The sequence below is a fragment of the Eucyclogobius newberryi genome, unplaced genomic scaffold (genome assembly GCF_026437365.1).
Source record: "Eucyclogobius newberryi isolate DKJ021-1_F unplaced genomic scaffold, fEucNew1.0.hap1 SCAF_20, whole genome shotgun sequence".
Lineage (NCBI taxonomy): Eukaryota > Metazoa > Chordata > Actinopteri > Gobiiformes > Gobiidae > Eucyclogobius > Eucyclogobius newberryi.
Window position 1 is genome coordinate 10121125 of NW_027315835.1, and position 27948 is coordinate 10149072.

The following is a 27948-nucleotide window of genomic DNA, read 5'->3' on the forward strand; positions in this document are numbered from 1 at the left end:
GTAGATGGCAAACTCTCCACTTGAAAAGCGGTTTCAAACGATGGTTGTGATGTCGTGGAAGACATTTTGAATAGACTTCCAAGCGACACAAGTTTGGAGACTGAGTTTGCCAGGGTTAAGATGCACTGCTGCGCCAGAATCTGAGCTTGGAATCAGTCGGTTTCAGGGGTAAATGGCGACCCACAAGGAGCTTTTATACAAATCTAAATAAACCCTTGAGAATTTTCTGAGTCCTTGCAGCAAGAGACATGGTTGGTTGAATCTCGCAATGGGGAATGAAATCTTGGAAAAATGACTAAGTGCTTTGGGCCAATTGTTAATGATTGCACCCAAAGATGAATAATTTGTTTTTGGTCGATGCGTAGAGGGAAGCACTAGACTTAATGTTTCCCAATGAAATGAACGGCTCTGGTTGCAAGAGCTGTAGAACTGACTAACTGTTGCTCTTTATTCCAGATGACGTTCCTCCCTACTTCAAGACGGAGCCGGTTCGGAGTCAGTTACACTTGGAGCGGAACAGGCTGGTGCTGACCTGCATGGCAGAGGGCAGCTGGCCCCTAGAGTTTAAATGGATCCACAACAACACGGAGCTCACACGGTTTTCTCTGGAGTACAGGTAGGAAAGAAGCACCGTATACGTCATTGTGAGCGCGCAGTGGGATAAGTGTTCTTTTCAGAGGGTTTTCTGTAGCTCAGTGGGTCAGATAGGGGTCAATATTTGTTTTGTTCACCCCACACATGAACGTGGTGTGTGAGTGATTGGTCGCTGGTTGCAGAGACCTCTATAGAATGAACGTGTCACCTCCAAGCGAAGGAATGACGGAATGTAAAGCTCTTTGGACATTTTGAAAGGCCAATCCAGTGAATTCTTCATTTCATCATTAGTGCATTTACGGTCTTGTCTGGTGTGTCAATTTTCTGTTTTTGGGATAAGGCAATAATACTATGCCACAAAAAAAATACTTACTTACAATTACTTACTGATTATTCGACCATGGCATAATCATTGGTCCATCTTAAAGTTGCGCTCCATAACCTGATGAAGGGTCTGCCACTTGTTTGTAGAATTCCCGAAAACCCGTCTGCTCTCTCCATCGATAAACGCAGGTGAGATTCCATGTTGGGTCAGATCTGTGGAGATGTGAGCAAGGAAACCACCTATAATTGAATGAATGCAGGACAGATGCGTTTGATGCCTTCAAAAAAGTTACGTAGCGCACCTTTGACTGAGTTTGAGTCCCTACACAGGGCACTATTTAGGGCTCACACAATTTTAGGTGGTGTCCAAATGTCTGCCAGTAGAAATAGTAGTAAACACAAAAGAAAAGTTCCCACAATGCACCTTGCAAATGAGCTGGACAGTGACAGGTCTTTAACTGGACACGACTAAATAAAAGCAGAAAGAAGAGCTGTTTGAACAAATTTGACCCGTGAATTTGAACAAAACATTCTCAAATAAACTGTTACACTGTAAAGTTGTTAGCATTAGCCGCTTACTTTAGCTTGAGCTGTAAAAAGATCACCAAAAATTGAATAATCCAGTCCATTTTTACAGTTTGATTTAAGATCCATGTTAAATAAAATGTGTATAATGATTGGCTGATTTGTTTTTAACCCAAATACCAGAGTCACGTGACCCGCAGCGTGGAGAAAGTAGTAAACTGAGTGTCCGAATTGCTCCGTGAATGAGTGCAGTGCTAAATAGTGCATGCAGGTCTATGTAGTGAATGAGGGTTTAGGGACTTGGAAGGACATTTGGACGCAAACTAAGTTCAACTGAAAAATATATTTGCAAAAAGACCAAGAAATTGACCATTTTACGTTCAAGGTGGCCCATTTTTGAACCACAAATATACATCTTCACAGGGGACATTTCAACATGAACTACCATCCATCCAAATCTACTGCCTCAAAGCCTAAAAGCAACTGTATACGAGAGGAATAGGAGGCCATTTATAAACATTTACCTTGAAAGGTTAGGTGTCCTTTCCCATACATTTTACTGGTTTATTTGCGCCTTTGCTCCCCTTCATTTGTCACAATATGCCTCGCTCTGTTTTTCACCCAAATCCTGTCATAGGTCACCGAACGGAAAATGAAGAAATATCGCCTCCTTTTTTTTCGCTTCATTTCCTGCGCTTTTCTTCGTCTCGTGCACTCTTGGGTTCCCCCTAGTGGCTCGTGACCTCTATCGGCCCCGGTGGAGTGCCGCGAACAAGCGAAACAAGCCAAAGTATGTTTAGATTTTGGCGATAAGTGCCTTTAATGGTTAAGATTGTAATCACGTGGTGGGTCTTATCTTGGAGGCAGTGAGGCATGAGTGGACTCGCAGTATAGATGAAGCCAGGAGGATTGGGAGCACAGCCTGTTGACACACACTTTGCTGATCCACGCTGTAATGTTGTGGGCGGCGTTGTTGAGTTTGCTGTCGAACGGGCTCAGGGCTTTTCCCGAAGCGTCTCTAGGGGGAGATAGCATCAGATGGGATTTGTAGAAGGGCATAGTGGACGTCAATGCTTCAATGTCAGGATAATGTACAATTAACAATGAACCATGAACAGTTTGGACAACACAAGACAGTTTACACTCAAATGTGTGCTTCACTAGTGGTTCAAAGTTAGGTTCAGGCCTTTATTAAAAGTAGAATACATATGAATTCTCTTTTTTGGTTTTTAGTCTAAGAATCATTGTTTTTGGACACAAATCGTGTGATATTTAATAACAGCACAACTTGCACTGATTCCCAATGTAAATCAATACATACATTTATCCTTTGATGTTGATAAAAAAAGAAGTTTTCATTTTAACATGATGCATTCAACATCATATATTTAAATTGAAAAAGTAAAATATGTATTTAGGGTGAGCATAGACACGCTGTTACGCAAATAATATAAGATTAAACATTGGGTTTCAGCTTGATTTATACAAATAGGTTTGCATTCATAGGTTTAATAAAAAGTCAGCCTCAGGCATTTTCTTTTCTTTTCAAATCTGATTCCTAGTAATAGAGTTTTGGTCCAAAAGTTATGCTAAACACATATTTTCCTACAAAGCTTTCAAAGAAAATTGCATTATAAATTTACATAGTCAATTTTAGTGTCCATAATCAAGACTAACACATTCCCATTGGAGGTACACTCCCTTCAATTTCATTCATAAATCATTATTTAAATTGTAATCAGGCAAGATGGGCCAGTTTTTCGTTTTGACAGAATTGTTTTATCAGTTCAGAAATTTCATTGTCAAGTGATGTTGAGATGCAGTTTTGTTTTTCGATGAAAAGAAGAGCTGCGAATCCTTTTGTAAAAGCTTAAATAAATGTCCTATTTGAAAGATGTTTGCGGACAATTGAAAACAAAACAGTGTGAAGACCGAGGCGAGAGGCACATTTTCAAACACTGAATAAATCAATAAACAACTTTGCTTTACATTTTTGGGTTGGATAAGCGTACATTATTCTATTGAGCTCAAACAGCGCTGTGTAAATTTAAAGTCCTCAGTTTGAATTCAAGCTTGCAAAAGTTTTTGTTGTTGCATTTGAGACGCCCAGGAAGGAAACACAATTCAAAGTCAAACTGAAAATGCAGTTTAGATTCTATTAAGTTCACCAAGGCTATGATACACATTTCAAAGTATACACAATGGCATAAAAGTTCAATTTATGGCTGTTTCTACAGAGAAAAAAGCCAAAATGTGTGAAGTTTTTAACCTTAATATTAGATAAGATAACCTTTATATGTCCCACAATGTGTACATACCAGTGTTGCAACAGAGATTACGTACAGAAACAGATTAGGCACGGAAGTATAGTAATAAAAACACAGATAGCTAAAAAAACCTCTTGTTAAAAAAAACCTCTTATACTCTTAATAAAAATAACACTCTTATTCACAGCTGTTATATTGCACATGGTTATGACAGTATTGCACAAGATTATGACAGTATTGCACATGGTTATGACAGTATTGCACAAGATTATGACAGTATTGCACATGGTTATGACAGCATTGCACATGATTATGACAGTATTGCACATGGTTATGACAGTATTGCACATGATTATGACAGTATTGCACATTATTATGACAGTATTACACGTGATTATGACAGTATTGCACATTATCATAACAGTATTGCACATGATTATGACAGTATTGGTTATGACAGTATTGTACAAGATTATAACAGTATTGCACATGATTATGACAGTGTTGCGACAGTATTCCACATGATTATGACAGTATTGCACATGGTTATGACATTATTGCACAAGATTATGACAGTATTGCACAAGTTTATGACAGTATTGCACAATATTATGACAGTATTGCACATGATTATGACAATATTGCACAAGATTATGACAGTATTGCACATGATTATGACAGTATTGTGCACATGATTACGACAGTATTGCACATGATTGACAATATTGCACAAGATTATGACAGTATTTCACATGATTATGACAGTATTGCACATGATTATGACAGTATTGCACAATATTATTACAGTATTGCACATGATTATGACAGTATTACACATAATTATGACAGTATTGCACAAGATTATGATAGTATTATGACAGTATTGCACACGATTATGATAGTATTATGACAGTATTGCACATGATTCTGACAGTATTACACATAATTATGACAGTATTGCACAATATTATGATAGTATTATGACAGTATTGCACATGATTATGACAGTATTACACATAATTATGACAGTATTGCACAAGATTATGATAGTATTATGACAGTATTGGACACGATTATGAGGCTGAATGACACATGTTCAAGGATAACAGTGTTTGTTGTAGACCTTGCAGATTTAGTACCCATAGTTGTTTTTTCAAGGGAAATACTGCTGTTCTGCCACCGTAGTCCACACCTTGGTTTATAATTGTCTGAATGTATTTATGTCCACATTCCGTAGTCCCCCCGTGTCCTCCTCCTCTTCAGCAATAGGCCCTTGTGCGCAGTAGACCTACAGGCCATATTAATGAGGATATGGCAAAGGTCCCTCGCGTCTCAAGCAGCTTTAAATATTGACACGGCGCGACTTGACCTTGTGTCCTCGGGCGGTCGATCGATCCCGGGAGTTGTGTGTGGGCATTACGATTACCCATGATGCCGGGGGGCTGATCCGCGGTGAAGGAAGCGATGCGGAGTGACACATTTTATCGCTGGCTACACACGTTTGACCAAATCTAGTTTAACGCTTCAACGGGCAATGAAAAACATGTATTTTTTAATCCCTCGCATGAGCTATTTGTAAGTTGTTTCTATCAAAAGTTTAAACTTTCTTGGTTTAGTTAAAGTTCAAAAGTGTCTTGTAGAACCGTTATTGGATATTGTACGTAGTTTTTCCAGCACCTTGCGTCCGTTAACAATGCTAGCGCTGCAGTGGCGCTGAGCTGCAGTGCTACGTCTGTGGACACATTATGCTTTCTTGCAGCTTTAATTTGAGTTTAAACTTTCTTTCGGTCACCTTGGGATTAGTATTTCACATTGTCTAACTTAAAACAATGCCTACATTTAGAAAACACACAACATCTCTGTTTCGAATTAGGTATTTAGCCGGCAACACTAGGAATGAGCAATGAAACAGCAAGTAAATGAAGCCCTTAGGCAACGTGAATGCTGGTACGGGGCCGTGCATTTGCTGTGAACACAATTTGATCGCAGAAGGAGCCTGGTGATGGTTTATGAGGGACTTAAAAAAGGTGAAGGGGAAATCTGGATTTTTACCTGTGACACAAAACCCAAACAAAGTGATTTGTGAACGCTCAGAGAAGATGATCTTGTCAAAAGAATTAATGGAAAAAGTGTGAATTAAGCAAAATACAACTACGTGTATGTTTTTGATAACGGAAAAACTATATAATATGATTAAAAGCTCCTTTAATGGACTGAAATCTGTTGGTGAATTGGCTAAAATATTACTGTAACATCAAGTCACATATGTAACGAAATTAGCTATAGTGATATTATTATAGTCCTTTTTAAACACAGAGCAGAGGTGGCAAGATTATTCCGCAAATTAGTTCTTAAGTGTCATTACATCAAAATAATATTACTCAAATACAAAGGTGTGGTCCAAGAAATTATCCAAGTGAAAAAGAAGTTGGGGAACTACTAAGAGTAACATGCAATATCTGAAATACAGCATATTTTAATGAAAAAACATGGAATAACGCACAAAATCTAGTATTTTCAAAGAATAGACCACAAAAAGGTCCTAAATTCAGCAAATTTTAGTCCTGATGTGGATTTGATTGATCCTGTTCTAGTCCTTGTTTAGTCCTGATCTTTTCCAGATTTACCTCTAGGTTTAGTCCTGGTTTAGTCCCAATTTTGATGTGGTGAATGTGTGAACGCACCTCAAAATCCAAGTATTAGAATACCTTTACACTATATATTCTTAAAATATGAGTAAAAACAATGAGTCTGAAAACTACTCTGACAAGTACAATTGTATTATAAAGTCACTCACTTAAATGTACTTCCATATGTAGCACCCACCTCTGCTGAAGAGCCTATACGGTCCTGGTCAAACTTCTGAATACTAATTACTGTTAAATTGGCTCCATTGCTGATTTGCATCCCAATTAACTGCTTCTAAATTTAACCTTCTTTCCATTAAGGGTTATGTGCTATCTCACTCGCTAATCTCTGTTTAATTACTCCTTTTTTTCTTTAAGCAGACAGTGATTAATTAACAGACTTTGCACACATACATGGCACCGCGGCGTTATCACATGACCAAGAACCCTCGGGGGCAGTTACCTGGCACACTATGTCTCTCCGCTCGGCCAATTAACCCTCAACTTCATTAAGGGACTTCATTATTAAGCAGTCCTCGTGAGTCACTTTGTTGTAGTCATTTAGTTGTGTGGGACTTTAGGCACTGCATAAAACACTACCATTGTAATCAAATATAAAGAAGAAAAGATCGCGTGAATGGATTGTAGCTTTTTTTTGTAGTTTTTCTTATGTTTTCTATTGTTTTTTTTGTGTTGGGTGCCATGGTTATCTGTGGAGAAGATAATGAATACCATAGATAGAGTCACAGTTGCACCGTTGAACTCACTACAACAAAATCACTACTCGGGTTGTTGTAGTTATACTTTGGACAAGTTAGCGCAGGTATTTGTTGTTGTATGGCTTCAGAGTTGTTCAAATTTGAGGAGACAGGAGAGTGAAGCTATTTCGTCAAACTAAAAATCTACGGCAGCCACAATAGAAGTTCCTACTCTCCGAAATGGTGACATGATCAAGTGAACGTAAGTAAGTAAGTCACGTCAAATGCATCAAATAATAAAACACGACAACTTACAGTGAGCAATACACATGCAACAATATACAGTCAAATCAGTCCCTAAAGCGACTGTAATTAAAAGGCCTGACTGAATAAAAAGGTTTTGAGCCGACCCTTAAAAGCAACAACAGAGTCCAGTGACCGTAGGGAGAGAGGAAGATCATTCCAGAGTCTGGGAGAAACGGCCTGGAAGGATCCGTCTCCTCTGGTCTGAAAACGAGTGCGAGAAACCAACAGCAGGTTCTGATCCAAAGAGCTCCAAAATTCAGGACTAGTATTTTAAACTGTATCCGAAAGAAGAGCAGCAGCCAGTGAAGGGCTTTGAGTGAAACGGGTGAAACGTGGGCCCTTCTTTTTGCGCGGGTCAAGATCCTCGCGGGTCAAGATCCTCGCTGCAGAGTTCAGAGTTCTTACAATAGTCTAAACGTGAAGAGACAAAAGCGCGGAGCATGAGTTCCAGATCATTTTGAGACAGCGTTTTCCTGAGTTTGGAGATTTTCTTCAACTGAAAGAAACAGTTCCTTGTCAACTGCTCAGAGTGGTGCTCTAAAGACAAACGTATATGGACTTTAAAAGCACTGAGGAGCTGATCGTAGGTGTTGCAGTGGTTTAAGTCGTTGCCCATGTGTGGCTTCCACAGCTGCGGCGTCGTGGGTTAGATTCCCAGATGTCTATAACGTCTCGCTCCGCATTGTGAGGTTTTGATGAGGATTAAACACTGATTTTTACGGTTTTAAAAAATGAAAACAACTGAATATGATTTGCCGTGTTATAAATGTATTGCTCACTCACCTAATGCATCCCTAATGTTCTAAATATTCACTGCAATGAGATTATGAGCGCTTTTCGCAACTTTCAGAGGCCACTTTCAATGTGGCACTGCTTTTCGGAACTACTTTTTTTACACACCAGCATTAATCCCTCTTTTTTGTCTGAGCCAAATACGAACACATGGAGGGGGAAATAAATCTCACAATATAGATTTCCACTAGTATGCACAATTTTATCTTTTTTTTATCCCATTCTAAGTATATTTTATCCCAACAATTATCATCTTGTCTGAAGCCCACGGTTGTTCCAATCAACCCAAAACGTGACACACAACAAAGGCTCGCTCGTGCAGGAATACGTTTGTCACTGAACCCAATAAATCATCCAAAGAATTGTCACTTCACAATAATACAAAAACTGACAACACTTGTGCTCTTGATCGACTCGTCTCGCTGTCAAATTGCGAAAACGAGAATTTCCTTTCATACCCGTGCGACAAAATCTGTGTTTTTGAGGTGACCTTCGCTTTTTTTTTTACAATAAAGAACGAGCCACAAACCGAAGAAACTAGATTAACTTTTCGACAGGCGGCATAATGGGATGTCATCGCCGTGTTGTTCTAATGATTGGAGTGTGGGAGTGTGTGCTTGAATTGAGATAAATGTACAGTACTTTACGGATTGACGCTTTTATTCAAACTTCGAGATAATAGCTTTTGGGTCGGTGAAATCCGCGCCATCGTTCTCGACACGGCTCTTTTAAAATGTGTTTTGTTTATTGGATGTTTTATCTGACAAGGAATAACAAACGGCTCAAGATATAATTCCATGGTGCGTTGTGCAGATTTAGTCAATAACGCTGCTTTCCTGACAGTGAAGGGGACAAACAAGAGAAACTAGTTTATTATAGTAGTATATTGGTTGAAAAGTACATAAAATAACTATAATGATGTAATTGTATCAAAGTTGAGGTGTATTTTAAAGTCTGCCACGTGTTTGTTTGAAACTTTCCGCGTAAATTCATCTTTGGGGAGATTCACCAGGCTTGGATTACAAGTCGGATCTGTGGAGAAACAAGTTTGCTAACAGTGGGAATGCACATCTTTCAAGGCAATAAAACACCTGCAATTGCATAAATGTCTAATACCATACTGTGGAACATTCAAGGCAAGTATGAAACGCCCGAAACGTTACATAGTGCTTGCCTGACCCGCCAGCCCCGCCCACATTCTGTACGAATGCGTCTCGGTCTGGAATTGGACCATTGGGGGGCGTCAAAAAAAACTTTCCAGCTTTACCGATCCAACCACCACCGCTAATTTGTGTCACGTGTCTCTCAAATGCAGAAGACTTCGTGTCACGTGTCTCTCAAATGCAGAAGACTTTGTGTCACTTGTCTCTCAAATGCAGAAGACTTCGTGTCACGTGTCTCTCAAATGCAGAAGACTTTGTGTCACTTGTCTCTCAAATGCAGAAGACTTCGTGTCACGTTTCTCTCAAATATTTTCGGAACATTCAAAACAAAATATATAACTTTATTTACCTCAGATTTACAGAGTTTAGTACATCGTTTGTTGACTCAGTAGAGGTCGGCAATGTTTCTCAGTCTGTGTTATTTTTATCCTTTCCTCAAAATCTACCATGTTTGTTTAGACACGAACGGACAATGCGTTTTTCTGATTGGTTAATCCGCCTGTCAATCACTCCCTTTGGAAATTGGCGCGACTGGGTTGGATCCCAGACCCTCAGGTTTTGTAAAGTCTGTCAAAAGCTGTTGGGAATGGCTGGTCAGGCAAACATAGTGCACCTTTAAAGTACAAATCAATGTATATTAGAGTTGTAAACTTGGTTATGAAAAGTAACAGCTTGTTTTTTTTCTTCTTGTATTGCTTAAATAAATGTGAAAATGGAGACTTTTGTTCCTGCTGCAATTAGCGTCAATGTTTTTGCACTTTAAGTCAGTGTGGTTGAATTAATGTTGTGCTATAAAATCATTTCCTGAAAAGGTTTGATAAAGTATATGCTATCTATCCAGCAAAGTCAACAAAAAACATTCAAAATGTGAGATTTGTTTTTTAGAATGTGTTATTTTGACAGTGCCAGCTTGGATATTATTCAAAATTGTACAAGCAACAGGAGATAGTATAGTAGTACATTTTGTATTTGGTAGTTACTGCAGGAGTTAGCTACGTGAATGACAATGAATAACACTTTGAATATTGCATAAAGTACACAAGTGTCTACCGTATTTTTTTCATAGTTTTGGTCAGGGTGCCACTTATACTTATACTCCGGAGCGACTTATATGTGATATTATTTGTTATTTTCACACTTGCAACCGCATTTCATACTCCAGTGCAACTTATATATGTTTTTTTCTTCTCTATTATGCATTTTTTGGCTGGTGCGACTTATATATGTTTTTTTCTTCTCTATTATGCATTTTTTGCCTGGTGCGACTTATACTCCAGTGCGACTTATATATGTTTTTTTCTTCTCTATTATGCATTTTTTGGCTGCTGCGATTTATACTCCAGTGCGACTTATAGTCCAGAAAATACAGTAATAACAAAATGTCCCAAAAACTTGCTACCTATAATATTATTACGTTAGTGGGATTACGGTATATATTTTCCTAATCCAGACCACAAACGCACCTCTTCAGAGCGACACAATAGGAAACAAATCAAGTGTAAAAACGCGATAAGACAGTTTGGCCATAGGTTGTTTCCATGTAAGCTGCTGCCCATCTGTGGAGTGTAAGTGTTGGACGTAGAACATGTGCTTGTGTCCCTTTGGGTCTGTACAGAATCACCGGACATTGATTTCCATTGCGCGGAAAGCATTCGCCTTTCTGCTAGACACGAGCCGCATAAGCAGGCAGCAGCTCTTTAAAGCTCGTCACGCGGAATTTTAAAGGGCTCTACAATCAGGTTTGAAGAGGCTTTCTTAAAACATGCAATTATTGATTAGCGTAGCGATAACAAAGAGCTGTCTGCAACATCAAGTATGTTTCAATCAAACATGGAAATGCTGAGAGTGAATGATGTTGGTTGTTGTCATTTTCAAACTAGCCGTTGTTTCGGAGCGATGGAAATCTAGCACCGTTGCCATAACAATTCAAAGCAAAACATATAAAACAGCTAAAGTTCTGAGGAATCGCCAATAAACAGGAATCTGAAACATATATTGTATTTTCCGGACTATAAGTGGAGTATAAGTCGCACCAGCCAAAAAATGCATAATAGAGAAGAAAAAACATATATAAGTTGCACTGGAGTATGAAATGCGGTTGCAAGTGTGAAAATAACAAATAATATCACATATAAGTCGCTCCGGAGTATAAGTATATAAATATAAATATAAGTATAAGTCGCACCCCGGCCAAAAGTATGAAAAAATGTGCGACTTATAGTCCAGAAAATATGGTAAACAGTTTAGCTTCATGTGACAAAGTATATATTGTTATTTTATATGTATTTATTTATTTTTATTCTTATTTCTTTACTTTTTATATTTTATTTTATTTGTACATATTTTTGTAATTATAATACTGAATATGCTAATGCTATATTGAGTTAGCTAAAAGAACACAGAACATGAAAACATTTTACAGTTTATTGCGAAACATATTTTCTCCATTTGGTTATCGTTCTGCATTATTACGTATTATACGTATCCATCTATAGTTTCCATCGTTGGTGTTTCAGATACATAAATTCAAAGTCAATTAATATTAAGCGGTTTAAAACTCAAACACATTGCAATTTTAGATGCCTTAGAACCACATCTTAATCTACATTGGGTTCGATTTAAGTAATAGTCAGGGAAGGAGAATAAAACCATGCGTAATGTAAAATGTAATGCTAACTACTCTGCTATCACATCATCTCTACATGCTCTTATTTGTGATCACTAAACTGGGGCAGAATGATAGTTGCCTCATTATCTCTTTCCGCCACATAATACTACAACAATACCACGTTTTTATAGCTTCAATTTAGCAATTTTATATTAGATTACCATCTTGGTTCATTGTCCTTATGTAGGCACTAACCTTGGCCTCCACTTGTATCGCTCATCTCTCTCTCTCGTTCTGCACTTTAGCCGTGTCCAAGGGATTATAGTGTTGCCAATCACGCTCTATCTCTTCATCTTTCCCTCCTTCAATTACATCCTCTCCATCTCCCCTCTCTTCCTGCGTCCCCATTCAGACCCCTCTCTCGCTCTTCTCATCATGCCCACTAATTAAAGGGGATCTGACGGAGTGCGCTGACCAAGGGAACATCAATCAATCTCTGTCGGACACTCTCCTCCTCCTCGCTCGCCGGCTCCCCCTTCCTCCCACCTGCTGCAAGCGCGCGCCATCTCCGCAAAGGTTAATGGTATTCATTATATAAGGGACAGCGCGGTGGAGTGGGGGGGGGGGGGGGGGGGGGGGGGGGGGCAGTGCGAGGGGAGCGCTGTAAAGTCGCTGTGAAGGTTAAGGCTGAGGGGCTGGATTCTCCCGAGGTCCTAAAGAGGTTAAAACGGGGGCAGGAACGCCACCTGTCAAGACGGCGGCTTATGAGGAGACAGGATTTCATTTGGGTTCCCGCACGCTTCGAAATAACATATCATCTCGTACACTGACTCCACACTTACGACTAGGTTACGAGTTAATGGGGCGTGTCTGACAACAGAAGTAACACATCGCCCTGTTTTTGCTTCCTTTCGCTGGCTCCAGGTGCGTTTCAGAATTGTTTTTTAGAGATTTTCCTGATTACCGTATTTTCCGGACTATAAGTCACACCTTTTTTCATAGTTTTGGCCAGGGTGCGACTTATACTTATATACTTATACTCTGGAGCGACTTATATCTGATATTATTTGTTATTTTCACACTTGCAACTGCATTTCATACTCCAGTGCGACTTATATATGTTTTTTCGTCTCTATAATGCATTTTTTTGCTGATGCGACTTATACTCCAGTGCGACTTATAGTCCAGAAAATACGGTACGTTAGCTGTTCTGAACTCGAGGTCCCTGACAAAGCGTGATCGAGCCTTCTCTGTCTTGACTCCTCAACTTTTGAACAACTTCCCTGGAAATAAGGCTTTCACCATCAGCATCTTTTAAATTTCTCTTTATAACTCACTTTGCTCGACAGGCTTTTTTAAGGAAAACTATTATTTTTGGATTCTCTCTACGTCTTTTTGGAGTATATTGTGCGTTTGCTTTTTCTGTCTGTAAAGTATGTTTTAAATGTGCTATATAAATAAAGATGACTATTTTAACACAGTGGCAGTGACACTTCATTCCTGAGGCTGTGAAGTTTCTGAACTAAGAGAACTGTCCCTGATTTTGAACCATGAGGAACCGAGCACCTTCTCTCACTCTAACTTTACACGGCGATAGAAAGAAACTGTCATAAACTGCCTTCAGGCCAGGTTTTTACATTACAGTTATTGGTTAGTTACGTCGTGCAGGATCATTTAGACTGTGCATCAAGTTTAAGATTTCTAATTATGTTTTATGTCTGAGAATTGTTCTGCTTTTATGTTTGACATGTTGCATAACAATTTCATTTAATCAGTGTAATCTAATCTTGAGCGTGACAGTGGACAATGCCTGTTCATGCACAGGGCAGACACTCCGAGACAGACAGACATTACTCACAGTCATTCAGTCCCGATGTTGTGCACGTTTTTGGAAGTTAAAGACATAGCAGAGTGGGAATTGAACCCCCAACATTTTTGCCTTATAACCAGAGCTCTAACTTCAACCTCTAGCGAAACAATCAATGTCATTTGTTTTACCACAGTAAATATATTTCTCAAAGTGCTTCGAAATGTATTTATTATGCATTCCGTAAAAGGTGCTCCTTACTTCAACACATCAAACCAACGTAATGTCCATAAAAAGGGTAATAATTAAGAAATGACACAGAAAAAACTAAAACATATCGAGCATAAGAAATCAAAATGTGTAGAGAAATACGCTGTTGGTAATTAATGCTTCAATCAAAACAATCATTTATTGAGAAACTGGTTGCATCCAATGTTGGATTATGCATTTTTTGGCTGGTGCAATTTATAATCTGGAAAATACGATATTTATTTTATTTATTTCATGTTGCATGCAATGTTTTTTTAAACTATTCTTCGCAAAATAACTACGGCCAACGCAGATTTTAGCCCCTTCATGCATACCTAAACCAAAGCAGCTTATACATATCCTTCAGCCAGCCCCTCTTTGCTCCATCCATGCATTACTCATTTCCATAATTGTGTTAATTTGCCTGATGGCACATATGACACAGCCACACATCTTCATGGCACCTCCTGATTAGTTGATTAAGCCTTCACAGACTTTGGCCTGAAACTCGTCTGGTCCCCTGGGTCCGCATCACGCCGCCGCTAATGGGCTTTGATAGCGCTGCTTTTTTGTTGTTGTTTTTGTTGTCGTAGTCAAATTTAACAGCTTCTCGCACAGCCGCCCGCGAGAGTGTCCGCGATCTTCTTACAGGTGTGAAGCGGCTCGTAAGAAATGTAAAGGCGCCATAAAGACATTGTTGGAGAATAAACGTGAGAAATTCTTTAATCGGATCGGTGCTTGTTTTGCGTCATTTTCGGCGAAGTTGGCAAGTCGCTGTTGCGGGTGGCGAAGAGGAAGGGGTGGAGAAGGTGGGGAGGCTGTTGCTTCTACTGCTGTGGTGAATATGTGCTGTTCACGAATAGTAGAGTAAATAAAGAGCGATCGCGATGCAAATTTGAAAAGAATAAAACGTTAACACACATTACATTACGTCAGTTGACTGGGCTCCATCTACTGGCTGCTGCAGGGGGGATTACATAGGTGGGATGAACAAATGCTAGCTTCCCTCTGACAAATGCTAATGCAGCTAGTTGTAATGATAGTGATTTGATGGCAGAAATGTTCAGAACAAGTTGGAGCGATGGCTAAAAGCGCAAAAAAGTACAAATGTGCGTGTTAAAAGCAGCTAAAAATCTGAAGAAAAAATGACATATACAAATAATAATACAGATTCCCTGGATTAGGTCAGAGAGGTAAATAAAATAAATAACATAATAAAAAAAATAAAAACATTCTAAAACATACTGGAAGCCAATGGAGGGAAGCTAAAATTTGGGAGATAAAAATGTAAAACAATAAATATAACACTGAGCAAATTGTAAAAAAACTGTAAGGCTCTGACACTATTTTGGCATGAAACGTTTATAACTCAATGGAGACGAGCGGATGACATCACCCCAGGCCGAGTCAGATCTTTGGAGAGACGAGCCCGCTCACAATGCATGTTTTTCAAGGTATTTTTTAATTGTTTTTTTTTAGCTATAAAACATACCTGTAATTGAATATTTACCTAGTCTACTGTAGAAGCTTTCAAGGCAAACTAAACTAAAATAAAAATAATAATGACAAAATATTTCCTCTTTGCCAATAAATGCCTATCTAATGGAATGGCCTCTTTAAAACCCTGCTCTTGCATCAGAAAATAAATCTTCTTTAAACCAATATAATAAAACTTCACTTCCAACTTCCAAACAGCTTGTAGCGAGCTCTTCTGAACTCACAAAATGCCCCGCTTCACTTGTTGCCACGCCGGTGCCCTCTTTAACAAACTTTTTATTCATGAAACAAATGTTAAAATCCCTCAAAACTTGTTCAAACAAACTGCGTGTGGTTGCCATGGAAACCGGTGCAACATGGCTGCAGGTTAGACAGCCTTTCTGCTCCGAACACGTGGGACTCCGACAGCGGAGATGGCAAACGGCGGCAAGCGTTTCACCTCCCACTACACGGGTTTTGTGTTGACGCGTCTGTGTTGCAGAGAGTCGAATTAAAACAAGTCGCTGTAGGCCAATTTCGACATTCAAAGATATCTAACGCTTCATCTGAGGCAGGCTTTGAATCGCTTGTCAGTTTTATCTCGCTCCCTTTGCGCTTTTTTGTGCATTTATAAGGGTTTAAATGTGTGTTTGTGTAATGATCTCGTGGCATTTTGTTTTTCATTTCAATTAGAATAAACACATTTTTCTGACAGTAAATCTCTATGTATCGGCGATGTTGTGTTTTTAGTCAATTTAGTAGTAATTTGATGTTATGGTGGAGATGGCATGACTGATCCTAAGCTGCTTCATTGAAAGAAATCCTGTGTTATATGTATGTCTATGTTTGTCTTCATTCAGATGGTATTACTTTGCCTAGAATGTTCCTCAGTATGGAATTATAATGATATATCTTGCATTTATTCAATTATAGGTGTTTTATTGGCAACAAAATACATGCATTCTTCAGATCTGAACTGAAGTGTTTAATGCCATATAGTGGAACATTCCAGGCAAAGCAATGATAACCATAGGGACAAACAAGTGACAGACCTCCCACCCAAAAAGTTAGGTTATTTATTTCATGTATTTGATTTATTTAATGTTGTTAATTTTATTTATTTTCTATTTTATTGTATGTATTTTATGTATTTATTTTATGTAAGTGTTTATTTTATTTAATGTATTTTATTTATTTTATTTATTGTATTTATTTTATTTATTTTATTTATTTTATTTATTTTATTTATTTTATTTATTTTATTTATTTTATTTATTTTATTTATTTTATTTTTTTAAATTTGGACTTCTCAACATGTTATCTCACCAGCGCATTGAATCTTCTTTTCTTCTACAGTCAAGTACTAATATAAAAGTCTATAACTGCTAAATATTACTAAATTAAAGTAAACAGATGTAAAAAACCAGATAAACAACAGGAACACTGCTGTTAGGCTCTTATTTTATCTTATCTTATCTTATTTATCACTGATTCAGACTTTGGGATCACACACAGTTGAATTCATTACCTTTCTTTCCTTAAATAAGACATTTCTCAGTCTGTGTGTTGAGTAAAATAATATTTATGGCACAGTTAGTGTCTTAAATCTCCAAGTGCCGTTAGCAAACAAGCCAACCAAGCTCTGCACAGTCACAACAACAACAGAGAAACTGTAATAAAAAGTTAATTTGGGTGAAACATTAGCTCCACGGACAAAAATTAGGCAAAAAAGTAACATTTTATCAGTTGTTCTCCCCATAATTCGACCTCCCAGTGCTGCTCAGTCACAAATGAAATAATATCAGTGGAAAAACTCTATAAAATGAACAAGCAGGATACTTTTTTCCCTAATATCTCAGAATGTAGGATTACCCAAAGTTATTCCTATGTGTATCGCCACACGCTGGAGGCAGATGTTTGCTTCTAGCACCCCGGAAGGAAAAAGCTCAAGTTGCATAGTAAAAGTCAAGTCTTGGTGCTTTTTATCCTCTTGACATTTGCTCCCGAGAGCTACAGTTGCACATGCCAGACGCGGACAAGACAACAAAAAGAAACGACTTGCATTGAAAGAACTTTATGTTTTTCTATATTCACCAACAGGCTGCAGTAATCCTCTGTATAAAAGTACTGTAAACGTCTATAGTTCTGTAGAGTCGGCCTCTCGCTGGCCCTTAAACGTCAGTACAGACGCTTCATTCGTCACTTTTCATTGTGCATAAATGTTTTGTGATGTCTTCTTTGTTTGAATTGCATTTCAAAATTCTCATTAATGTATACAATTGTGTTTTGTGAGGGAGAGGTTCCGCAGGTCTTTCCTTCCTGCTGCTGTCAGAGTGCATAACAAACACTGTTAGCCCTGAACACGTGCAATACTGACTGACTTAACCATGTGCAATAGCGCCATACTCATGTGCAATACTGACTTAACCATGTGCAATAGCGTCATACTCATGTACAATACTGACTTAACCATGTGCAATAGCGTCATACTCATGTACAATACTGACTTAACCATGTGCAATAGTGTCATATGCATGTGCAATACTGACTTAACCATGTGCAATACCGTCATACTCATGTGCAATACTGACTTAACCAGGTGCAATAGTGTCATACTCATGTGCAATACTGACTTAACCATGTGCAATAGTGTCATATGCATGTGCAATACTGACTTAACCATGTGCAATACCATCATACTCATGTGCAATACTGACTTAACCATGTGCAATAGTGTCATATGCATGTGCAATACTGACTTAACCATGTGCAATACGTCATACTCATGTGCAATACTGTCATACCCATGTGCAATACCGTCATACTCATGTGCAATACTGACTTAACCATGTGCAATAGTGTCATATCCATGTGCAATACTGACTTAACCATGTGCAATACCATCATACTCATGTGCAATACTGACTTAACCATGTGCAATACGTCATACTCATGTGCAATACTGACTTAACCATGTGAAATACTGTCATATTCATGTGCAATACTGTCATACCCATGTGCAATACTGTCATATTCATGTGCAATACTGACTTAACCATGTGCAATAGTGTCATATCCATGTGCAATACTGACTTAACCATGTGCAATACCGTCATACTCATGTGCAATACTGACTTAACCATGTGCAATACGTCATACTCATGTGCAATACTGACTTAACCATGTGAAATACCGTCATATTCATGTGCAATACTGCCATACCCATGTGCAATACCGTCATATTCATGTGCAATACTGACTTAACCATGTGCAATAGTGTCATATGCATGTGCAATACTGACTTAACCATGTGAAATACCGTCATATTCATGTGCAATACTGCCATACCCATGTGCAATACCGTCATATTCATGTGCAATACTGACTTAACCATGTGCAATACCGTCATATTCATGCACAATTAAGGCCATATTCATGTGCATATAACTGATGTAAATAAGAGTGTTTACTTACCATTAGTATTAGTATTATTTAGTTATTTTATTTTTATTTTATATTATTAATATATGAGAGGAGTTTTGTTAATAAGAGTATTTTGTTTTGTTTATAAGAGTTCCTCTATTAAGAGTGTTTTTTCCAAACTTCCTTTAAGTTATCTGTCCTTTTCCTCTGTATCTACTGCGTTGTAACACCAAAATTTCCCCATGTGTGGACAATAAAGGAATATCTTATCTTATCTTAATTCTCTCTTTCTTTATATATTGCGTCAACATTTGTCTCTTCTTCATGGTTCTTTACCTTTTTTGGCTTTGTTGTTTACAGTAACTGAGAGGTGTCCATTTTTTTATTTCATTTTTTTTTTTCATTTTCCTATGAAGCGTCGCACACAGAAACACACAGGACACAAACGAGGGACTATCAAGGGCCCACTGAGATTTAGCATCTCTTTTTCGGAGCATGTGGAGAAAACCTACGCAGGAATGAGGAGTTTGCATGTTCTCCTCAGTGAATTTAACGTAGCCTGAGCCACCAAACCCGTCGTTGTGCTCATGTGCTTGTTTGGTATTGGGTTTAGAAAGGCAGATTTGATGTACTCATTTATTTATTGTTCTATTTGCAGTAATACATACTATTTATGGTAATTTGGAACAGTTTACTAGGAAGCCTGAGGGCCAACTGTCCTGTCACTTTAATAATTCATGTAAATATCCACTGTTTTGCACTGCCAGTTCTGCACTATTGTTCTGAACATATCTTTTATTTAAATCCCCTTGATTCTACACAATCTGTTTTGCGTCCCGTATTATATTATAGTTTAGCACAGTCTATACCTTTTTACTATTATTATACTACGTTGTTTTCTGTTGCGTTACGTTGGCGCCGGAGCAAGTGCCAAAGTTTGTGATTTGTTCAGCGATGACGACAATAAAACCAATTCTTATTCTGACATTTGCCCATATTTGGACATGTCTGTTGTAACTGATCCTGAGTTGTGTGGAAGAAAAAGACATTCTAAATAAAATTGTACATCTTTTCAATGGTCGGAAGTCCTCAAAATGATTTTCACTTTCATAGATCAGTCGACCCTGAAAATTTTAAAAAATCTGGAATTGAGGCAGCTGGAGGCAAAATGTCAACTACACATTTTTCTTTTTTTTATGATTTCTGGCCCGTTGTCTTTATTGAAATGGAGGATGAGAGAGAAGGGGAGACATGCAGCAAATTGCACATGAAGCCTGGCATACGTGTGCTGTGCCTACTTGACCACCGCAGCACAACTACCGTATTTTTCAGACTATAAATCGCACCTTTTTTCATAGTTTTGGCCGCGGTGCGACTTATACTTATATTTATACTTATAAACTTATACTCCGGAGCGACTTATATGTGATATAATTTGTTATTTTCACACTTGCAACCGCATTTCATACTCCAGTGCAACTTATATATGTTTTTTCTTCTCTATTATGCATTTTTTTGGCGGGTGCGACTTATAGTCCGGAAAATATGGTACACATTTTTCATGATTAACTGACAGATCTATGCTAATGCTTTTTTTTTTTTTTTTTTTTTTTTTTTTTAAGAAATTAAAAGCTGGTATTTGTCCAGTAAAACCTAAAAAAATCTGCCTGTCAATTATAATCTTCTGTTAAGTAGTCCCAGTTCCTCCATTTCAACTGCATTATACTCCATATCACCTTTGCCTCTGGAATTTAAAACCTTTTAAAGAGTTTATTCTTTTTTTTACCCCCCACCTAATTACACTTAACATCAAATCCCTCAAGTGCAAATGTGTCCAAAACACTTGATCACTCGCAAACAGATCGCCCGCGCACTCGTTATATCATTATTAGCATCGCTGGCGTCGTCCCTAATGAGCCTCCCTCCTTTATCCATCTTTACCTGCCCCGCTCCTGGCATCAACTGCTCTTCCAGATGTGCCCGTGCATTTTTACCATAGCATGTGCTGCCCCCTGTTGACCAAGCGACACAGCTGCCACTGCCAAGGTCGCAGAAAGTTAATGCTCCCTCCGACGTTATCCTGCTGGGATTGTGTGTGTGTGTGTGTGTGTGTGTGTGCGTGCGTGCGTGTGTGCGTAAGTGTGTGTGTGTTTTCTGTGTGTTTGTGTGTATGTGTGTGTTTTCTATGTGTTTGTGTGTGTCTGTGTGAGTGTGTGTGTTTTCTGTGTGTTTGTTTGTGTCTGTGTGTGTGTTTTCGGTGTGTGTGTGTGTTTTCTATGTGTTTGTGTGTGTCTGTGTGTGTGTTTTCTGTGTGTGTGCGTAAGTGTGTGTGTTTTCTGTGTGTCTGTGTGTGTGTATGTGTGTGTGTTTTCTGTGTGTTTGTTTGTTTGTGTGTGTGTGTGTGTGTGCCTAAGTATGTGTTTCCTGTGTGTGTGTGTGTGTGTGTGTGTGACTAGGTAGATCTGCTGTTTGTTGTTCCTGTCTTAAGTGTGTCTTCTGAGAGTTAGCAGGTTTAGCCTCTCTAGCGCTATCATCATTGGAACAAACATTGGCTAAGCTCCATGTCCTAAGTGTCCTTGTTAGACCGTGTCCCCCGGAGTCAAACGCAAATATTTGTTGGTTTGTTTGTGTTTTGCTCCTAATTGGCGCCGGGGCGATCTGCTAATTATTTGTTTTGTTTTGTTGTGTAGATACTTGATCCCGTCGCTGGACCGCTCTCACGCCGGCTTCTACAGATGCATCGTCCGGAACAGGGTGGGCGCGCTGCTGCAGAGGCGAACCGAGGTCCAGGTGGCATGTGAGTACGAGCGGGTCAAACGCGGCGCACTGGGATGTATTTACGTCGCCGTCGAGAGGATTTTATGGAAAAGTCAGGGCGTTTCAGAAGTAAAAGTACTCAAGAATACTGAGAGGTTGAACGTTTCTCTTCTAATACATGATGTAACAAAGCCATGAGCTACTTTACCTTTTTTTGCATCATCTGTCTTATTAAAAGAAAAACTAAATTCCAAATGGAGTGTGAAAAGTGAATTTACAAAAACAGATGTGAAATTTTGAAAGTTATTTTTGTCTGTTTTTGTTGCTATCTTCTACAAATAGAACGGTTGAGGTTTACAATACAAATTTCACTAACAAATTTCACAAATTAATTTATGGGGTGAAAAAAACAAACATACATTTTTAGTCTTTTGAGTATCACTGAATATCCAAAACATCCAAAATGTTGTGCATTATTACTTTAGCCCTAAATCATTGCCATTATTGATTCCCCCCATCACTCTAGTTCCTTAATTATTCTCTTATCAATTCCTAATTCATAAAAATACAATGTGTAGATGTGTTATTTATGCTTCTGGCTTCATAAGAATACAGTATATGTGATATAATTTTAACTAATGAGTTTAAGTGTAGGCTACAGGCAAAATACAATATGAAACTCGCCATTAAAAAACCTGAAAAAGAACAAATAAATGATTAACAATGTCACTGTTTTCCACAAAATCTACATTGTATATGATTCTAAAGGCTGTAAGGTGTTTGCAGCATAAAAGTACATTTTCGTAGCTGTACTGCATGGCTGTATTGGCAGTATAGTAATAGAATTTGCGGTATGATTGATATAGTTTTCCTCTGACTTTAAAAGAGCATGAGGCAAGTCATAAATAACTTTGGGCAGTTTTGAAGTTACAGTGCTTTCCTTTGTACAGAAGTGGAATATTTCTCATGTACTTAAGGCTGAGTTTACTACACAGGCTTGTACACAGTTTGGTCTCCTTGTTGCCTGAGCGCCCGTAGGGAGCGCCATCTGCTGGAGGGGGACAACTTCCACCTGCGCCGTCCCGACAGCTGTTCCAATGAGCGTCCTCGTTAGGTTCAGACGGTTTTACGTGGCTCTTTTTAACTTTAGCTTCATTTAAATACGACCACTGCTTATTTCATTCTCATTCCTTTGTCAACAACATCTGTCCATTAGATGAAAGACAAAAAAACAAACAAACAGCGTGTCATTTTAAATTCTGAAGCATCCTTGGGTTGTTAACTTGGATGTGTTGGAGATTTGCACATATACGGTGCAGTACTATGTTGTTGACAGCCATTTGACAGTATTTAGACCCGCCCACCAGGAGGTCGCAAGGGTCATGTGTGTTCCCTTGTATCGCAGACGTTTGATTGGATGTGACAAGCAGCTCTACCTGAATGAACAATGCAGATATGGGAGAGGGAGAGGAAAGGAAGAGAGAGAGAGAGAGAGAGAGAGATAGAGAGAGAGAGAGAGAGAGAGAGAGAGAGAGAGAGAGAGAGAGAGAGAGAGAGAGAGAGAGAGAGAGAGAGAGAGAGAGAGAGAGAGAGAGAGAGAGAGAGAGAGAGAGAGAGAGAGAGAGAGAGAGAGGGGGGGAAAGAGGAGAGAGAGGGAGTAGGGGGGTTAGAGAGGAGGGATAGAGGGAGAGAGAATAGGGGGAGAGAGAAAGAGGGGAGAGAGAGAATAGGGGGAGAGAGAGAGTAGGGGGGTTAGAAAGTGAGAGGGAGAGAGAGATAGAGAGAGTAGGGGGAGAGAGAGAGAATACGGGGAAAGAGAGATGAGAGGGAGAGAGAGAGAGAGAGAGAAAGAACAAGAGAAAATAGGGGGAGAGAGAGAGTAGGGGGATGGAGAGGGAGCGAGAGAATAGGGGGAGAGAGCGAGTAGGGGTGTAGGTAGAGAGAGAGGGAGAGAATAAGGGGATAGAGAGAGAGGGAGCAAGATAATAGGGTAAGAGAAAGAGAGAGAGGGAGAGAGAGAGAGAGGGAGAGAGAGCGAGAGAGAGAAAGAGAGAAAGAGAGAAAGAGAGACTGCCAATAGTCAAGGGTCATTTCCAAATGTTGCAGTTGTTGATGCAAATGAATTCAGTTGATTCTTAATATTCTATAGAAGTGAATAACCTCTTGGCTGATCCCGACTAAAGGATAAAAGAAGAATATGTCTAATTAAGTGAACATATTCTGCATTCTTGTGGTTTTCATTGCATTTAAACTTGCTTTTAGTCACTTTGGCATTGAATATTCCACATTTGGAAAACACACTTTATAAACCACTCGTCTGTTTCCAATCATATTTCGGTGTTGGAACGCCCTTTGTCCAGAACATTCCGTCACGTCCATTTAAATGGGACAGCAAATTAAAAAAAAACTACATAATCACAGTTGCGTTGAGTAATAACTATGAATATCGAACTTCGACCTCTGACAGCTTCTAAAATCCACTCGTTACTGTTGGATTTATGGCGCTTGTTGAAACAGAACATCAATTTTCATCATCAAACTGTCGTGGTTCGCTCTGTTTTTGGCGCATTATTGTTCACAGCCCGAGTTAGAAGATCAAACATGGCTCCGGCAGCTTCATTATGCTATAGTACTTGTTTTACTTCACCTTTACTTGCTCTGTACTGCCCACCGCCGTGTGTGAGACCGGCTCCAGCGCTGCCTCTGAGCCTCTGCGGTTATAAATCCACGGTTATGCTAATGTTACTAACTCCTACTCGGGGCTAATGTATACAAAAACAAACATTCACTTTCAAACATTGCTTTACATTGGGTTTGTACATTAACTTAAGTGGCTTATTTTAGCTCTGAGTTGTTACTGACATACTCTGGGCATAGTTTATCTGATTGGACGACGGGATCACAGCACAACTCATGGAACGGGACCGGGGCTTACGGCAACTCCATTGGTTTAAATCAGGGGCGTCCAAACTTTTTTTCACCAAGGGCCGCATTTTGAAACGGGGCAGAGGACCACAAACAACTTGACAATGTCGAATTTGTGTGAATCGTTCAAAATTTTGCATTTGACGTAATTGCGATGAGCCTCCACACCTTTAATTAGACCTAGAAACATTAATATTAGGTTTGTATAACATCAATATGCCTGAATTTTCCCAATTTCACAGTAAAAAGTACCACTTTTTGTGGCACTCAGACCAACAAAAATTGGTCTGAAAGAGAGAGAGGGAGAGAATAGGGGGGCAGAGAGAGAGAGGGAGCGAGAGAATAGAGTAAGAGAGAGAGTAGGGGGGTAGGGAGAGAGAGAAAGACGGAGAGAGAGGAGAGGGAGAGAATAGGGAGAGAGAGAGAGAGAAAGAACGAGAGAGAATAGGGGGAGAGAGAGAGTAGGGGGATAGAGGGGGGGGAGAAAGAGAGAAAGGGAGATAATAGGGGGGGTAGAGAGAGAGGGAGAGAGAGTAGGGGGATAGAGAGGAGAGAGAAAGAGAGAGAGAATAGGGGGATAGAGAGAGAGGGAGCGAGAGAATAGAGTAAGAGAGAGAGTAGGGGGGTAGGGGGAGAGAGAGACGGAGAGAGGAGAGGGAGAGAATAGGGAGGGAAAGAGAGAGAAAGAACGAGAGAGAATAGGGGGAGAGAGAGTAGGGGGTAGGGAGAGAGAGAAAGACGGAGAGAGAGGAGAGGGAGAATAGGGAGAGAGAGAGAGAGAAAGAACGAGAGAGAATAGGGGGAGAGAGAGAGTAGGGGGATAGAGAGGGGGGGAGAAAGAGAGAGAAGGGAGATAATAGGGGGGGTAGAGAGAGAGGGAGAGAGAGTAGGGGGATAGAGAGGAGAGAGAAAGAGAGAGAGAATAGGGGGATAGAGAGAGAGGGAGCGAGAGAATAGAGTAAGAGAGAGAGTAGGGGGGTAGGGGGAGAGAGAGACGGAGAGAGGAGAGGGAGAGAATAGGGAGAGAAAGAGAGAGAAAGAACGAGAGAGAATAGGGGGAGAGAGAGTAGGGGAGAGAAAGAGAGAGAATAGGGGGATAGAGAGAGAGGTAGAGAGAGTAGGGGGATAGAGAGGAGAGAGAAAGAGAAAGAGGGAGAGAATAGGGTAAGAGAGAGAGAGTAGGGGGGTAGGTAGGGAGAGAGAGAGGGAGAGAGAGAAGAGGGATAGAAAGAGAGAGAAAGATAGAAGAGAGGAGAGAAAGAGAGAGAGAGGAGAGAGAGAAGAGGTTGGTATAACATCAATATGCCTGAATTTTCCAAATTTCACTGTAAAAAGTACTACTTTTTGCAGCACTCAGACCTACAAAAATTGGTCTGAGTGCCGCATTTGGCCCCCGGGCCCTAGTTTGGACATGCCTGGTTTAAATGCAGAACGAAAGAAAAGTTTTACGCTAAAACATGCTGATAATGGTAGATTGATTTGTGTAAAATGAACACTATTCAAGTCAACAATGCACTGATTCCGTGGGCGAGCCGAAAACAGCTTTTCGTCCGTGTAGAAGGTTTTTTTTCCTCTGGAGGTCGGCAGCCGTGTGTTCGCTTATACCGCCAGAAGAAGGATTACATCGTGCGGCGGAGCTCAGACGGGCTCCTGAATGCGGTGAAAAGAGGAATGCGTTGAACTCAATCTGACTGCAGAACGAGTTGGTGATGCAATGTATGGACTTAAACGCGCGCAGGAGTCGTTTGGATACATTTCTATCTGACGCAACAATCTGGGGAAATTTACAAATTGATGGATTGATTTGTGAGCGCTCAGAAAATACGACCTTGTACAGGATTCATGAAATACACCTGAATGAAGCGAAATACAACTCAAAGTGCGTCGTATGTTGTTGGTTGAAAGCTGAAAGAAAGTACATTTTGCGTTATATGTGTCCTTTAAAGTGCTAGTAAAAGAATGTATACACTAACTTAAAGGACAACTTTAGCGTAATATGTGTCCTTTAAATTGCTAGTAAAAGAATGTATACAATAACTTAAAGGACAACTTTAGCGTAATATGTGTCCTTTAAATTGCTAGTAAAAGAATGTATACAATAACTTAAAGGACAACTTTCGCATTATATGTGTCCTTTAAAGTGCTAGTAAAAGAACATATACAATAACTTAAAGGACAACTTTCGCATAATATGTGTCCTTTAAAGTGCTAGTAAAAGAACATATACAATAACTTAAAGGACAACATTAGCGTAATATTTGTCCTTTAAAGTGCTAGTAAAAGAATGTATACAATAACTTAAAGGACAACTTTAGCGTAATATGTGTCCTTTAAAGTGCTAGTAAAATAATGTTATACAATAACTTAAAGGACAACTTTTGCGTGATATGTGTCCTTGAAAGTGCTAGTAAAAGAATGTATACAATAACTTAAAGGACAACATTAGCGTGATATGTGTCCTTTAAAGTGCTAATAAAATAATGTTATACAATAACTTAAAGGATAACTTTAGCGTAATATGTGTCCTTTAAAGTGCTAGTAAAAGAATGTATACAATAACTTAAAGGACAACATTAGCGTAATATGTGTCCTTTAAAGTGCTAGTAAAAGAATGTATACAATAACTTAAAGGACAACTTTAGCGTAATATGTGTCCTTTAAAGTGCTAGTAAAAGAATGTATACAATAACTTAAAGGACAACTTTAGCGTAATATGTGTCCTTTACAGTGCTAGTAAAAGAATGTATACAATAACTTAAAGGACAACTTTAGCGTAATATGTGTCCTTTACAGTGCTAGTAAAAGAATGTATACAATAACTTAAAGGACAACTTTTAGCTTTTGAATGAAAAATGTGTCAAAATACATTTAAATATTGGATTTCTTCTTCTTTTTTGCTTCGTTAGAAAAAATAATGGAACTTTAAAAATAAAAAAAACACGATCGCAGTATTTACTCACAGCTGTTGCACTATAATGAGGCGACAGAATACATCACCTGTGTAACAAATGAAGTATATTAGCAGATAATGGTACGCAACGGCCCTGGATAAACTGAGTAATATACACAAGGTACAGTGAGGGAGGGAAACATATTAGGAGACAAGATACAAATATACAGCCATTAAATTCCTCTGTATGAATCATTTCTTGTGGTTATTGTGAAAGAATCATGCTAAAATGTACTTTATCATGTACAAGAAAAGACAGTATATGCAGTCATACTAAATATATACTAACACGTATAAAATAGTCTACAATACAGAACTTAATTTGGTTTGAAAGTGTTTTTTGTAATTGGTGGTGTTGCTTTTTATTGGTGTATTGAGATCAAAAATCCACGTTGTCATATACAGTACCTTAAACTGCAGTAAAAGTATTGTTTTATTCTCTAACTATTACTACGAA

At 39.0% G+C, this 27948-nt stretch overlaps 1 protein-coding gene across 7 annotated transcripts in view; it reads left to right on the forward strand.

Moving 5' to 3' along the window:
• sdk2b (sidekick cell adhesion molecule 2b) overlaps window positions 1–27948 on the forward strand; it is a 565983-nt gene that overhangs the window by 363487 nt on the left and 174548 nt on the right. For all 7 annotated transcript variants that reach the window (XM_072455684.1, XM_072455687.1, XM_072455686.1 and 4 more), the window contains exons 2-3: window positions 457–616; window positions 21550–21656. In XM_072455684.1, coding sequence (XP_072311785.1) covers window positions 457–616; window positions 21550–21656 — 267 coding nt within the window. The remainder of the gene's footprint in view (window positions 1–456; window positions 617–21549; window positions 21657–27948) is intronic.